Raw genomic sequence first — 16,883 nt, forward strand, 5'->3', positions numbered from 1 at the left:
CCAATGCAGGGGACACAGGTTCGATCCCTGGTCCGGGAAGATCCCACATGCCGCGGGGCAACTAAGCCCGTGTGCCACAACTACTGAGCCTGCGCTCTAGAGCCCGTGAGTCACAACTACTGAGCCTGCCTGCTGCAACTACTGAAGCCCACGCGCCTACAGCCCATGCTCCACAACAAGAAAAGTCACCGCAATGAGAAGCCCACGCATCACAACGAAGAGTAGCCCCCGCCCGCCGCAAATAGAGAAAAGCCTGTGTGCAGCAACGAAGACCCAACGCAGCCAAAAATAAATAAATAACTTAAATTTAGAAAACATATATGTAAATACCTCTCTAAATCCTTTAGAAAATTAATTTTGCCCTAAGTACAGAAAAAAAAGAGATAAATCTCAAGTGTGAATAAAGTTACAGGAAACTGCGAACATTTACAAACGCATTCCCTCTTTTTAAATTGCTTCTTCTCATCTGTGGCATTAAAGCATGCTCTTTATAATGTGAAGAGTTGCTGACATCTCTCCCACCCATCAACATGACCACAGCTCATCCATATCTTCACACACTTGAGTGCATGAAAAGCAGTAAGCACATTTGTTTTGAACCCACCATGAAAGGGGCTTGAAATCTACTTGCTGTTCTCAACTTCGGTTTATTTTCTCCAAAAGTTAAGGAAAGCGATCATAATTTCTCATTCCATAACAAGGAAAAATATACTCTTTGCTGAAGACACAGTCTTAAGTCTCTGTAAAATCAAAGACCCCCAACACTTCAGAAAACTCTCTGGATAAAGTTTATATTTGAACGACCAACTGGAAATGCACGGATCTTCAGGGCCTTTTCTTACTCCTCCTGAAAGAACTGGCATCGTAGGCCCACACGGTGTCTATCCCCTCCCCCGTGACCTGGGCCGGGGTCCAGTGTGGGAAGGGGAACCGGCAAGCAATGACTCTAGCCTCGTCCTCAAGTTCAAGCTCAAGCTTCTTCTCCAACTGCGGCATCTGTGGAGAACGACAGCCACCATTTCAGTGAGCGGGTAGTCGGAGGAAATGATTTCTCAATGTCCTTTTGTATCTGCATCCCTGAAAAAAACCTGTGCAAAATTACTGATTGTAAAAAGATCACTCCGGGGCATAAATACATCATCAAATAATCCGTTAAAATACAGAAGTCACATGAACAACAGTTATAAGAATATTCTAGTATCAATTATAAAATTTGCCATTTATAGCAGATGTGTCCCACAGAGTTCCACCTTCCTGACTAAAATCATGATGTGGCAGTAATTAATGTGAGAAGCAGCCTTAAATTATTTACCTGCCTAAACATTTCAATCTACCCTGTCTCAATTACTTATCTTTTTCCACATTTTTAACATGTCTGAAATCAGGATACATCTTACAATTGACATTGTCTTAGAATTATAATTGGCAACATTTTTTTTTCTTTCCCAACAGCAATGGTACATCTTAAAATCAACAGCACCTAAAATCAACAAAAAATGGTATAATTAGACCATGAAAAAATATACACATTCTACCAACTTGAAATATGATGAAATATTTCATAGTTTTTAAAAATGCATCCATAACACACTGATAATTAATTTCTTGATAGTCAACATAACTTATAAAAAATAAAATCCTCTTATTTATCACTTTTGCATAATTTTCTTACTAATCTATCTGTGAAGGAGGAGTTTTACTGCTTGCTAAGAGTACTGACATTGTAATTACATCAGCAAATTAACAGCTGCTTAAAATTTTATCTTCAGGTCCTAAAATTATATTACCACCTTCACCTCCTAAAAACATCTTTTCTACTTTATTCCTTTAATTTGTTATTTTGGAATAATTTCAAATTTATAGAAAAGTTGCAAGAATAGAGCAAAGAACTCCTGTATTCCTTACCCAGGTTCACCAATTTTTAACAGTTTGTCTTATTGCTCTCTTCCCCTCTCTCTGAACATTTTTTCTAAACCACTTGAGAACAGGTCGCATACAACATGGCCCTTTACTCCTTGGTACTTCGCTGTTTTCTAAGAAAGAGCCCCAGCACAGTTATCAAATTCAGGAAGTTTAACATTGTATTCCAGTAATAATAATTCCAATAGCATCCCAATTTTGTCAAATGTCCCAGTAATGTCCTTCACATTGTCCCACAGCCGGGCTCCCACGCTGCATGGAGCTGTAATGGCTCCTCAGCCTCCTTTAGTCTCTCACGACAATAACCTCCTTTAAGAACACAGGCCAGTTATTTACCGGGCGTCCCTCTGACACGCGCTCATGATGACTTGGCGCGTGCGTCCTTGGCAACGCCCCACGAGCCGGGCTGTGAACTTCGCAGGGCTCCACGGTCCCGAGCCCACGGGGTCCTCCTGCTTTGAGGGTGACGTACCGCTCGGTCAAGGAGCTTTCTGGTGTCTGCACAGTGTGGTTACTACTGCTCCTTTACAATGGGTAAGCAAGTGCGGGGAGACGCCTTGAGAAGATGCAAATGTCCTGTTACTCATCCAGCTGCCCCCACTCGACGCAGCATTCCTGATGATTCTGCCTGAGTCAAGCTTTACTGTGAGGATTGAAAGTGGCAATTTGCTAATTCCATCCTTCCTCCCAGATCGACAGTCAGAACGTCGAGGAATAGCTTTCCCCTCTGTCTCTCCATCACTGTAAGTGTGAACTCCTAGATTCTCACTTCACTCAATGGATTACAACCCACCATCGTCCTTGTTTATTCTAGCACACAAATCGTCCCAGCTTGGCCACTGGGAGCTCCCTCAAGCTGGCTTCCCTCTCCTGTGGATGTGCCCCATCAAACATTCTGAGCACCTCCTGCTATTCGGGCTCAACAAAATGTTCCAGGCTTTTCTATCTTCCCTTCCTCAGCCCTGGGATCAGCCATTTCTCAAACATTCCTGGTTCCTCTGAGTGAGAAATGATATTTAGAAACCAAGATCTGAGCAAAACCTACTCCCTTTAAAAGTAATCAATTAAATCAAGATGAACAAATCAATAGGGCTTCTAGGAAGATTTTATTCCTCACCTATGTATCTTTAAAGAAAGGTTTGGAAAAACTCCTCTACATGACCTATGGCTGCAGTGAGCCAGAATTCTGATTCTTCATTAGAATCAATACCAAGATAACAAAGAATAAATTCCATTAAGGATGGAATATTTCCACTCTTTTAACAGCTAGTAAAAGACTGCTTTTGCTTTTTTAAAAAATAAAAAAAAAGGAAAAGTTTTGTTCCTTGAAGGAAAAAATTAAATAAGCAAAGAATAGGACAATATGTGTTTTTCCAAAATATCAGACGTTTCTTATGGTAATTTTGTTCACAGAAAGGACAATTATAAATTTATTCACATTACCATTCTTCTTTTCTCTTTTACAGACCTTTTATTTCAAAATGACTGTCATATGCTAAGTCAAGATAAACCTACAAATGAAAGGCACTATTTCAATCATAAGAAATTAACTGACTAAATTACACAAAAATATGCAACAAACCTGGGTCTTGATATCATACACAAAGAGAAGCCGTGATGTGCCCTGTCCGCCTAATGAAATTCAAAATTATTCATACAATTACACGTTTCAAAGTGACACGAACTTATCGTATTCTAATTACATCTTCAAAACTTTAAACGTAAGTTGAAACCAGCTCAAAGGCGTAAGACACATTAGCCAAGTGCACCCGCAGCTCCGAGCCGCTTGGTCACTCCTCCCTGGAACGGGCTTCTCTCGGCTTCTGGGGTAACCCACGCGCACACCCGCTTTCCTCCTCCTCCTCCCCCTCCCCCTCCTCCTCCTCCTTCCCCCTCCCCCTCCCCCTCCTCCTCCTCCTCTCGAGTCCTTTGCTGGGGGCCAGGGCTCAGGCCTTACACGGCTCCGGCCCCTCCCCAGGTGACCTCAGCCACTCGTCGGCTTCAACTCCTGGCACTAATGCCCCACGAGGCCTCCCTCCCGCACCCCAGACTCCTGGCGTCCACTGCCGCCCACCTGACGTACCCACACGCGTCCCAGACTGCACGTGCCACGTGGAATTCCTAACCTCCCCTCCCACCCCTGCGCACTATGCCTGCACCTTTCCGGCTCAGCAAACTCCAGCAGCTCAGGCCAAACACCTCGGGGCGCCCTGGGCTCCTCCTTCTCTCACGCCCCCGACTGGATCTGCCTGCTCACCCTGTTGGTTCTCTCCTCACGACGCATCCAGAATTGGACCACCTCTCCCCAGCTGCTCCATCGATGGCCCGGAGGCCTGCCAGAGCTCATACCCCGTGCCCTGGCTCCTCCCCGTCTGCTCTCCATGGCAGCCTGTGTCCTTCCCACCCAACCCCCATCTCCTCTCGGACCTCACCTCCCCCCTCCCCCCCCCCCCCCGCTCCCCTCCTCCCTTCCTCCTCCCTTCCTCGCACCCACCTCCCTGCTGCTCCTGGGACCTGCAGGCACACACCCCTCAGCGCCTTTGCCTTCGCAGTGGCTGTTCCTCTGCCTGGACCGCTCTTCCCGACCAGCCGGCCACAGGGCTCCCCCCTCGCCTCCACGGGTCCCCTTTTCAGGACAATCTCTGCCCCGTCCCTCTCTCGCTTCAGTTAGCCCCACGGCACTGACCCCCTTTTATCGCACGACATATTCCGTCAGTGCACAGACATCTCACTGAATATCTGCTCTCCCCACTAGCATATAAACACCTTGGGGCGGGGATGTTTTTCTTTTTCATCCACTAAAGTGTTCCAAGTGAGCGGAACAGGGTCTGGTGCTTAGTGGGCCCTGAATAAACACTTGTTGAATGAATGAATGAATGATAAATGATTCGGTCGTGAATCATGTTTCTTGATCAGAACATGATGATAGTATTTTCATTCATCAAGTCATAACAGGATTCGTAACTAAAATTAAAGGAGTCATCCTTTGAAGTTACGAAACTTAACAGCCCACTGGAAAAGTGTACTTAATGGGTATGTTTACACGATATTCATCCATTCGTTTGACACACGTTTCCGGGGCCATCACGGGGCCGGGTGCTGCTGAGCTGGAGGTCTGGCAGCGAGGACGACAGGCCCGCCCTGCTCCTGAGCTCAGTGCGCGGCGCCCATGGCCGACAGCACCAAAGCCATCACACACGGAAACGTGCGGCCATATGTCCTCAGAGAGAGCAAAGGGCTCTGGAAGTCGGGGGCGTTGGGGCTTGTCTCACATGGTGATCAGCGACGGCTCCTCGAAGGAAAAGACATCCGACCTGCGAGTGCTGAGCAGACGCTCCCTAGCCAGGCCCAGAGCTGGGGGCACTGAAGTCAGAGGGAAGGACACAGCCCCACACAGTGCGGTTTAAGGGCCAAGAGAAGGATGGAGCTGGGGTGCGGAGGGCTGGCGGAAGCAGGGCCACTCGGGCCACGTGGCGGGCCAGGCCGAACCCTCACTGCTTTCAAGCAGCAAGAAGTCACAGAAGGGTTTTCAACAAGGACACAACCGATCTGCCCCACGTTCCGAAAAGACACTCTCGGGGCATGAGCTTGTGTTAAGTGCGGCTGTTTACCATCCTAGCAGTGGCCTGCCAGGTCCACCGGCACCCTCACTCCTGTTACGCCGGACACACACCCCGGATGAAAGGTCAGGGCCGCTCTCATCTGAGCTACCCCTGCACAGCGCTGCTAGGAGGCACCAGCCCGGCACCAGGAGCACAGTGAGGAGGAATAACACCAGGGCCCCTCCCTCTGAAGCTCCCGAAGCGTCCCCCGGCTTCTCACAGCCTACGTGTGCTTCAGTCGCCAGTGGAAACCTTTCCTGCCATGCTGGCTTTGTCCAGCCACCGAGCCACTGCCAGGAAACTGGCCAGGGAAATGCATTCTATTGACAGAAGATGGCATGATGGGGCCCAGACGGGTTGAAGAACTTTCCAGCGCTCACACGACCCGCCGAGGGCCGACCGGCCCCCTGAGTCCCCCAGGAGCACTCCCCTCCCCTCACTGCCTCCACGTAGGCAAAGCTGGACAAGGGGGAAAGCAGGGCCCTCCACCCGGAAACCGGGGCCCCCAGACCCACAGAAGCCACCTGGGCCCTGCACCCCGATCGATCCCCCTGCATGGAAGACTCCAAGTTGGCTGAATCCCTCTTATCCCAGGGAACGTGGGTGCTTTGTGTATTTCACCTGCTCCCTTTTTCTGGGAACAATGAAATGCTGCAAGTTCCTTATTTAAGATTTCTCCGTGTACAGAAGAATGGACGATAATCGTAACAGTATTCATCAAAATAACAGACTCTTATTTCCCTTGAGTGAACAGTTCCCAAAACTGACTGCAAACGTGGTGAGAAGCGCAAGGAGCTGGAGGCCAGCAAAGGCCACTGCTGCCCCCTAGTGGGACACAGCTGCTGCAGCCGCCACGGGGCCTCTCGAGACAGCGAGGAATAAATACCAACTTTCTGTTTTCAGAAAGTACAGATTTCAAATTAAAGTTATTTGCCCCAAAATGCTAATTATTCTAAAAGAATGCCCAAACTTCACAATAAGTAGGAAATAACCATCAAATTCCATAGCAGTTCTATGATCCTAAATAGTTTTTTTTCTTTTTTTTAATAACCAGGGATCATGCCTTTCTACCTCTTTTCATTTCTATAACAGAAGTGTAGATGCGAAGGTTTCATCTTAATTTTAGGCTTGCTAAGAATTACGAACATATATACTCCTGCCACTTTCAAGGATATCTAACAAAAGCACTTCTAAATAGACTTTTTAAAGAAAATGGCATTGCACTGAAAGTCCTAATAGTAAGACAAAACTTCTCCAGCGTTGAGACATCTTAAACAAAAATTAGGGTACGAATAAGAAGGCATAACAACAAAAAAAGTAAATTTCTTTTTTTTTTTAGTTAAAAACCATATCAGTCATACAGTGGCATTTCAGCAAACATCCAATTTTACCAAGATTATTATGGCTACAATTACATATTTTGAAAAGTGAAGGGGGATTTCTTTCTATGGTCTGTAAATCAACAATTGCAACGAAAGCATCCCATTCTGGTCACCTTTCCAAAGGCTAAATTTAGGATCATTTTCAGTCTGATGCTGCAGCATTTTCACTTGCGAAAGTACAGAGTCAGAGTTCAATACAAGTCAGTCAACCGAGGTCAACTGAAACTAGCCAACGCTCACCCACCCCGAAAATCATCTCACTGCAAAATCCAAGGAATGATCAACTCAAAGGGAACATCCCCTGAACTTTCCCAAGTGATTTCAGCAGAATATAAGTGAGCGAATGTGAAAATCTCCACCCATATTAGACACCAGGAGCTCATAAAGCAGTTTTCAGACTGCAATTTTTAGGGCTTAGGTAGATCATTGAGACCTTTATCTGAAGCAAAAGTTTTAAACTACAAGACTGGATCTTTTATGATTAATCTTCTAGGGCCCTGAAGTACTTTGTTAAACCAATGATCTAAAATCCGATGTTCCCTCAGACTCTCGGGAGGCTGTCATTTTGCACATGGGGGAGCAGGCCAGAGACAGGTGGTCTGTTCGGGCTGGAAGCCCCCTCATAACCTAGAACCAAACACGCAGGGGGCAGCAGAGTGCGTACTCACCATCTGGGGCACACCAAAGATAACAACATTTGAGTACTGCGAAAAAGTGACCTAAAGGGGAGGGAGAAAACAATTCACAGATTAATTTTTGAAAGCCAAACGTTAGTTTAAGTTTTATTTCAAAATGAGTAGCAATTTCCCATTTCACCCAACAGTGGGTTTTTCGCAAAGAGCGGCCCTTTTTAAGATTTCCCACGTTCACACTTTCACCCGTGTTAGTTCATCTGTTACAGTTTTCCAAAAGTTTCCCGTAAGTTAGCTCATCTCACCTGCAGAGCCACTCCATGCAGGGCCGCCCGGGGTCAACTGTCAGGAAGGCAGCGACTCATCCAGTGACCACAGGTGCTCATCCAGGTAGCCCGGGCCGTCCGCACCCCTGGCCCACTTTCTACTCCACTCTCTACCAAACGAGCTTAGCAAGAGCTCAAGGGGTTTCAGAACCACCTGTGTTTCCTGTTGTGCCATCCTTAGAATTCTAGTCCCCCTCCTCTTCTCTAAATACTAAGTAAAAAATGCAATAAAATGGTCTTTAGCTGGAAAACTGGGGGGAAAAGTGCTTCACCAGTCAAAATTCTTAGTGCCCAGTAAAAGTTTTATTTACTCTATGGAGAGATCATTTACGTATGTACAGAATAAAAACAATGCAAGCAAAACTCGAGTGAATTTTTATAAGCTACTGATGACAATATTACAACAGGAAATTCTTATTTAAGAAAAAGCATTTTATGGAGCATTCCTAAAGCAAAATTACAGGGCACTTTTTAGAGAACAAGTAAACTTGGAAATATCTTGTGCTTTATGAAGACATGAAGGAACCATGACAGCATGGTTGGTGGATCCCTTCTTTTCTCCTGCACCATCTCTGTCTCTCTCTAGGTATGTATACACATACACACACACTCACACACACATACACACACTTACACACACACTCACACATACACTCACACACACAGTCTAACACACATACACACATATACACACAAACACACATACACACACATATACAAACACACATATACACACTAACACATAAACACACACACATACACATTCACACACACTCACATAAACACATACACACATTCACACACACATACACACACATAAACACACTCACACATACACACAAACACACACACACACCCCTATTTACCAAGAATGACATTAACAAGTTAATGCCTATATTACGATGTATAAGACTTCCAAAAGAGATCAAAATCTTATCACTGCATAATAAATAGAAATGAGAACTTTCTTAATTGACTAAACAAAATGTTAGTATTCACATGACCTATAAGTTATAAACCTGAAGTTTCTACTCCAAAGTAGGGTTGATTTGTAAAATGTATCAATTTAAAAGCTGTTCACATTTCATTATGCTGAAATATACACTTATATTTCTTCTTCTTTTAATACATCTTCAGTTTTCAGTCATACTAATCATGAACTATAAAGTTTGGGGGTGGAGTTTCCTAGCACCATCCTCTGCCTTACTTACCTTCCACAAGTCTGAGATGTAAAACTTGGCCGATGCCTGCACCCCTTCCCGCCGAGCGCAGTATCTGGAGTACCAGACGAGCCAGGGGTTTAATTCATAACCCACAGCTGTGAATCCTTCCTTTGCAGCTGCTATTACCTGTGGAGAGAGGCCATATTCAAAATAAGAAAAACATCAACTCACATGGTCAAATCATATGAAAACTTCCTATTTATGGTCTATAATCATAAAACATCCAATCAAAAGGTGTTTATTCAAGACACCATTTAAAGGTGGAGCTCTGAAGTTACAATAGCTTTGTGGACAACGTAATGCCCGTCCATTTAAACTCAGTTTTCTTATTTTTCTGTCAAAGATTTCACCTTGAGCATCAGAACAGACAGGCTTGCTTTGGACAGCTGCCTAATTCATTCTGGACTGGCCCACCCCAGGAAGGGCTGACAAAAAGTTTGTGAAAACCTGCCTTCTCTTCCATCACTGACGGACAGCAGCAGGCGAACTGAGCGAGCCTGGAGCCCGCCTTGTGAACTGGCTGTAACACGCAAGGAGAACAACCGGTCAGTGAGGAACCTGCCATTAATTACACATTTCCTTGGTATTTAAAGATGGTTCGCTCAAAATCGACAACAGGTAAAAGCAAAATGGAACGAGTCAGAATAAAGTCAAGTGCCAAATGCCCCCCGCCTCCAAAGGTGAGAGGGACGGTGGGCTGGGCTGGGGTCTCTGCTCACCCTGTTCTGCCACCACTGTTCAAGGGAGCAGCCCTGAAGGAACTGTCCCATCTACGGCAATTTCCCAAGTAACTACAGTGTCGCCCCTCTGCCATTTTCTTAGAAACCAGAAAGAGACCATCCAGAGATGTAAAGCGTTCATATCTGGATTTTAAAATGTCCTCCTAGTTAATATATACATCTCCTGATTTCTTCAAAACAAGTCACTCTTGCTGATTATTCCAGGTCACTACCATGGAACTGCAGGGTCCACGTCTGCAGGGACAGTGAAAGGTGCTGTACCCTGCTGGTTTCCACACTAAATGTTTCCAGAACACGAGCCTATACTTCTGCTATCCTCACTTTCTGCTCATCATCCGGGTGGGGGCCTGAAGATGGCGCCACCTTGCCCAGCGAGGGACACCGTTGGCCAGTCAGTGGCTTTGAGTCTTTATTTATAGGTTCCCAGCTGGGGTCACAGTGAGCTGAAGTCACTGAAAGTCTGATTTTTGGAGAAGTGGGGCTCAACACATTGGCTCTTCCCTATTTAACTCAATATTACCACACAGGAATTATGATACTTGTATAAATACAGGTAAATGTAGAAGCATTTGTGATGCAAAAAATGTAAAACAAACTACATGACTTAACATGTTTCTTCTGGTTATGCTACCTCTACTGCCTAAGTTTTTTAATGGACAATTTCATAATTACAAATTAATTGTTCCTTTTTACCTGGCAGATCTACAGTGCACTTTCGCCTTTAAGAAAAATTAAATCTGAGAAAAATAAATTCCAAAATCCCGCTGGAGGGCTTAGAAGTCCAGCCAAACAAACACAAAATTAAATGACTACTTTATTAAGCTGTCAATTTAGCAAGTCTTTGCATAAGCCTCACAAGAACTGTGAAACAGAAATTTTAAACCTTAAAACCTAAAAAAACATAAACCTTAAAACATCTTCGCATAACTCACGATACGCCCGTCGCCGCTACCGATGTCTACCAGGGGTCCTCTCCTGCATCGCAACATTTTCACAACATTTTCAATCTGCTTTGCAGTTGCAGGTACAAAAGGCAAACAGATTCTTCGGAGGGCTGGTGTTATAAACGGTGTGGCCACGGCGTACACGGCCACCAGCGTCCCCCCAACAATGCCAGTAAATAAGAACCCCCAATTGCTTTTCTTCAAACTGTTGCCCTCAAGACTTGTAGGTGGAACACATCCTGACTGCCTTTCTTCTTTAAGTGTTTCTGGGGGTGTCCCTGGATTGAGAGCAAGCAGAAAAGATATATGTAGCACCAAATCAGAAATCCAAGGTAGTGTTTTTTTTTTTACAATTATTATTGACAAATAAACTCATGCTTTTTAAAGGATAATTTTGCTCAGTGCAATTTAAATTACAAATGTAGAAGTCCACAATGAGTTCTAGAGTCCAGCAACTAAAGTGTTTTACAGAAAATTATTCAATACTCATGGAAGACTAAAACCTTTTCTTTCCAACATATTGGTTTTTTTTCTAGGCATCAACCTTAGAAAACAATGTGTTCCAATCTATTTGGTATTTTATGAATCAGTATCCATTAATTCAAATATTAACTATGTACTCCATATTTTTATGGTTCAGAACAAAGCCCCATAAAGAAATAAGCATGAAAATGTCTGATTATTACCCTATTTCAAATAGGATGAAAGTATTCTACATCAAAATTGGTCAGGCAACAATAATCCAGTTGTACAAATTCTGAAGTAACAGGAGACAAAATTCAGGTTTTACTAAATATGGTAATAAGGAGATTTTTAAAGCAGATCCACAAAGAAAAAAAATAAAATAAGCATTTCAATGCTATCACAAGTACAGAATAAAGCAAACTCTAGTCACTGATTACAGAGGAAACAAATGGTAACTTACATAACCTCCTGTTGAGTTTTATCCTTTAGAAGGTATTCCTAATAGGATCTCAAGTTTTTTAAGTTGAAACTGACTTGAAATTAATTTCTAAATGGATTAATGATGAACACAGCACAGAGCAAAGGGCACAGCTGCAGAGGCTGCCAAGGTCAGGACCCTGGCTCCGCCCCTCACTGAGAGCTGTGACCCTTCACCTCTCTGAACCCCAGTCTCCTCCTCTGTAAGGTGAGGATCATGGGATCCTTGTGAGGATGAAACAAGGGGATACAGGAAGACCACTCAGAACAGCGCCCAGCACTTGAACCCCACAGGGAACAAGACCATTGCTGCCCTGAACCAGCTCTCGATCTCACTGGAGCGCTAAGATCAAAACCACAGGAATCTGTAGGAAAAAGGAGAGTGAGAGGAGGGGCGACAACAGAGCCTTATCATTCGAAGACATTAGTGTTCATAGTTTTGGCGTCAGTAAGCCGTACAAAAGGCCCACTGGGTTAGTCTCCTGCTGCTGCTGTTAAGAAATTACCACAAAGTTGGTGGATTAAAACAACACGCATTTATTAACGTACAGTTCTGGAGGTCAGATGTCTGAGATAGGCTGGCTGTGCTGTGTTCCTTCTGGAAGCTCTAGGGTAGGATGGGCCACCCGCATTCCTCGGCCACTGGTCCCACATCGCTCAACCTCTGCTTCCATCGCGACACCTCCTCTGACAGCTCTGCCCCCCTTTCCTTTATAGGAAAGGAATCCTCTCCTTGTGAACACACTGGCCCACCCAGACAAGCCAGGATAATTCCCCCACATCAAGGTCCTTAACTTAACCACATCTGCCAACTCGCTCCCCAGGTAGCATCCTCACAGGGTCCGGGGATTCAAACACGGACCTATTTCCGCCTACCATACCTGTGAGATGTGGTCATCTGTCACAAGTGTGGTGAGGTCCAAATGTGAACACAGGACACGCCAGAAGCTGGCCCACGGCTGTGAGTCACCGCTTGGGGGGTGGGGGGGGGGGGTAGGGGGAGGCGCGGACCCACCTCAGCATCTCCCGCTCGGTGCAGCTTTGTTGTTGATGCCCGAGGTCCCCTAAAGTGAGTTTTACAACTAGTGTCGGGGAGGAAAACCAGTTCAGACACAACAACAAAAGTCTACTGCTGATGCAGGCGATGGAGGTGAAGTAAAAGTAAAGTTTAGGAAAGTGACTGTGCTTGATAGAAAGCAAGAGTTTTAAATACATTCTCATTTATACTTTTCAGCATTGTATGAACTTACATGCTAATAGAAGTGCATCTGATTTTTTTTTTTTTAAAGTCAAGGCACATCTGTCATGCCTTGTGTAAAATCCTCCTGCAGGCATTGCACTTGTAGAGGACAGTGGTTAGGAAGATTCCAGCCACACAACTCTGGAGCCTCAGAACTGAACAGGTTGTGTGGCACTAGTTAAGCTGTTGCTAAGGCTGTTTCCTTGCCTGTAAGATTCTAAGATAATACTATCCTTACAGAGTTATTGGGTCAGTTAAATCAACAATGCATATAAAGCCCTTAGCGCAGCCCGAGAGAGAAAGTGATGACTACTGGCCACTATTATTATTACTCTCAATACTATCACGGGGGGCGGGGGGGGGGCTCAATAATTTTTGACAGCTTTATTGAGATGTAATTCATATATCATACAATTTGCCCATTTGATGTGTACAATTCAAAGGTTCTTAGTAGATTCAGATATGTGCAACCATCACCATAGTTAAATTCAGAACTTTTTCATTACTTCCGGAAGGAACCCCTTATGCTTTAGCCATCACCCCCCATCCTCCCCCTCACCCTCTGGCCTTAAGCAGTCACAAATCTGCCTTCTGTCTCTAAAGAAAGCAGACTTTCATGAATGAAATCATATAGTATGTTGTTTTTGTGACTTTTCACTTAGCATAAAGTTCTCAAGATTCATCCATGTTGTACCATGTATCAGCACTTTATTCCTTCTTATGGCCAAATACGTAATATTCCACTGTATGGCTAGCCCACATTTTGTTTATCCATTTGTCTGTTGATGGACTGTTTCTCTAGTCAGCGTAAGCCGATAGGGAGTTGATTAGACCAACACGAGTCAGATGACCCAAACTCTGTTTCACCTGTGTACACACAGGCCCTTCAACTTAATCAGCAAAAGATGCGATGAAGACCTCCTGGTCTTCCGGGCCCCCATTAGCCTGAGTGAGTGGTGGGGGCCCAGTGGAGACAGTTACAAGGCAGGTTGTGAGAGATGCTCTAACGTGTACCAAATGCCATGGGAATACGAGAGGAGGTGGAGGAAAGACTGATCCCAATGATGGAACCGGGGAGGTGTCGGCAGAAACAGAATCTGAGCGGGGCGTGAGGGTACAGGTTTCCCCCGCTGTCCAAAAGCAAAGCGTTTCCATGAAATCTTTCGTAAGCCAAACGGCTTAAAGCAAAATAAATCTAGGTGAAGCACGGATGCCCCCAGACACAGCTCAGGGCTGCGGCGGCTGGATGCTGAGTGTGGTTCCTGGGGAAGGAGCCTGGCGGGGCTGCTCCCGCTGCCGGGGTGCACACTGCCTCCAGGACAGCTCCCTGCAAAACTAACTCAGCACGCTGCGTTCCCTTTTCCCCTTTTGTCATGAAAGCAAAAACCTTCTCTGCACTCCTTTCAGTTTGGGAAAACTGGGGCTAATGTAGGTTTTTCACAAAAGCAAAGTGGTGTAAAGTTCATTTTCAAAAAGCAGAGGATGCCTGCATTAGAAAAGGGACATTCTCAAAAGGACGGACGCCTTGGAACCAAGGCATGGAAGGCGGGAGAGCAGTTTGGTGAGCACAGGGTGGGAGATAAAACAGGAAGGAGAGAGGAGCCCTTGAACGCCAGGTTAAACATGTACTTTATTCTTATGCACTGGGATGAAACTTTTTGAGCAAAAGCACTACAGTATTTGTGTTTTTAAGAAAGTCAACACTGGCAGCAGTGTATCCCTTGATGAAATCACTCAATCTTCTGTGTCAAGTTTTTAGTCTGCAAAAGTCTTTCAACATCACAAAAATTTGCATGAGCTTTTGAAGAAGTTACTATGTAAATCCAATATATATAACCAAAATATTGCTATGTCCGTTCAGTAAAAAATGTATTGATTTTTATCACTGAAAAGCAATCCTTAAAGATTCAAAACTAAAATCAAGACTGCTTCTACAAATGTCTAATCCTCTGGATGGAACATGTTAGATTCAGTCTACTTACTGTCATATAAATGACACAAGATTTCTGTCACATGTGCTCTTTTGAACATGGCAGCATTCCTTTATATGAGAGCTGTGGGGACCACTGGCTATTTTTGAGCACTTGGAGGGAGCCAGTTGTTGAAAGTAAATGACCCAAAAAAGTGAACTTCTGTTGTCTCCAGGCTTGCCTAGTTACTGACTTCTGATAATGGTTGAAAATCTTAATTTTCAGTGACAGATTTGGGTCAGCCAATGCTAGAGGCAGTGACAGAGGCACAAAAAGGTACAGGGTTCTTATCCAAGTTCAAGCCAAAGGAAAAAGGCCAGGAAGAAAGGACAGGCCTTTTGGGGATTGGGACCTGCCGTTTGTTTAAAGTGGGGTTTATATTTGAACGTCACAATATTTTAGGGCTGTTCACTGTGTACTTGCACATACATACAAGCTGAAAAACTACAGCATATATTTTATGTCCCTTTAACGTATATTATTTTGTCCCTTAAGAAGCCTTTCTTGTACTGGTCTAACGTCATTGTGTCTTTTTGAAATACAGAATGTACTGACATTAGAAAAAAACTTTTTTTCCACGTTTTGACAGGAAATAAACTGCATAGGGGACATCATTAGACATTTCTTATACTTCAGGACAATCTAATGAACCAAATGGATTGCAGGATTCATCACTGTGAATGAGGAAACACTGAATTGGCCAAGCCAAAGTGAATTGAGACCAAAAGCCAAAATGTCCTCGGAGCATCACTGAAGTGGGCCAAGCATCAGGAGAGGTTAAATGATCACCACCAACCATCCGGTGACGAAGCCAGTTCTTAACTTTCAGGCCACGGTTAAATGTTATAACCCACGCATTCATTTCAACATCTGAGCAGCCGATAAAGGCTAGGAATGATACAGCAGGGTTAGTCCCAATTCTACAGCAGCTGGAGTGCAGGGAGACCGGAAACCCATAACAAATAAGTCTAAGCCTAGAAAGTATTACGACGTGATCAGCACTCCGAAGAAAAAGCAGCAGACGGGATTCAGAGGACCTGGCATTACTTAGACAGGGTTGCCAGGAAAAGATCTTTCAGAGGCAGCACAACGCAGGGCTTCAGAGTGGGACTCTTAGCGCAAGGCCAGGCCATTTTGCTTCTTACTAGCTGGGAAACTCTGGGCAAGTTACTGGAGTATTCGTGCAAAACGGTGATCTCCTTAACAAACACAAATACAAACAAATCTCTTTAACAAACACATAATACAAACAAACAGAGCTTGCTAGGGACCAGGCACTGTTCTCCCTGAATCCGTAAAGCAGCCGTAAACAGAGATGCTACTGTTATTATTGCCATTTTTGCAGACAAGTCACTTCCCCAAAGACACAGCTAGTAAGTGGCAGAGCTGTGATCCCCACCCGGACAGTGTGACTCCAGTGCCCACATCCCAGAAGATCGTTCCCGATTAAGTGAGTTATTCGCCCTGAAGCGCTGAGAACAGTTCCTGGTGGCCAGATACCAGGACCAGCACAGGCACGCGCCGCAGGCACAAGCACTGAGCACGGAACCCCAGACCTCGAGCCCGAGCAGCGGCCCCGCGGCTCCCCGTCCCGCCGCGCCGACACGGACCTGCGGCATCGCTGACATCCCGGCTGACTGACCACCAGGCCCAGGAGGCCCACGCCGCGCCCGCGCCCGGCCGCACTCACCTCCTCCCTCCATCGCGAGATCTCCGGTAGTTTTGAAAAAAGGAAGTGGGCTCTACCATCTTCTCGGAGCCGGGGTGGGAAGGAGGGAGAAAATAATGCTCTAAGTAAATGAGCTCCTCGTTGGGAACCACTGTCAAGAAATAGTCAATTTTATAGCTTTAATAAATGTTGAACTTCTATCTACTCCTGGCTTGTGGGTTCTCAAGTTCCCGTCCGTGTCTTCCAACTTCCCCCCACAGCTTCCTGGATGATAGAAGTTTCCGAAGGCCGCT

At 45.1% G+C, this 16,883-nt stretch overlaps 1 protein-coding gene across 1 annotated transcript; it reads right to left on the bottom strand.

Annotated features, from left to right (window-relative positions):
- Positions 1-631: 631 nt before the first annotated feature.
- Positions 632-16,879, bottom strand: ATPSCKMT (ATP synthase c subunit lysine N-methyltransferase). Its single transcript, XM_068535138.1, has 6 exons — positions 16,612-16,879; positions 10,758-11,047; positions 9,537-9,605; positions 9,074-9,211; positions 7,573-7,623; positions 632-996 (listed from the first exon to the last, which is right to left on the bottom strand). Exons 1-6 carry the CDS (start codon positions 16,622-16,624, stop codon positions 826-828), a joined length of 732 nt encoding a protein of 243 aa, XP_068391239.1. The 5' UTR covers positions 16,625-16,879; the 3' UTR covers positions 632-825.
- Positions 16,880-16,883: the final 4 nt, after the last annotated feature.

This window comes from Eschrichtius robustus, chromosome 2 (genome assembly GCF_028021215.1).
Source record: "Eschrichtius robustus isolate mEscRob2 chromosome 2, mEscRob2.pri, whole genome shotgun sequence".
Classification (NCBI taxonomy): domain Eukaryota; kingdom Metazoa; phylum Chordata; class Mammalia; order Artiodactyla; family Eschrichtiidae; genus Eschrichtius; species Eschrichtius robustus.

Excerpts from the sequence above, each read along its gene's own strand:
- ATPSCKMT (XM_068535138.1), bottom strand. Across the intron at positions 9,606-10,757 it reads GTAGCGGCGACGGGCGTATC|CCAGTTCACAAGGCGGGCTC; the intron begins GTGAGTTATGCG and ends TGCGTGTTACAG. Across the intron at positions 9,212-9,536 it reads CGTCAGTGATGGAAGAGAAG|GTAATAGCAGCTGCAAAGGA; the intron begins GCAGGTTTTCAC and ends CTCTCTCCACAG.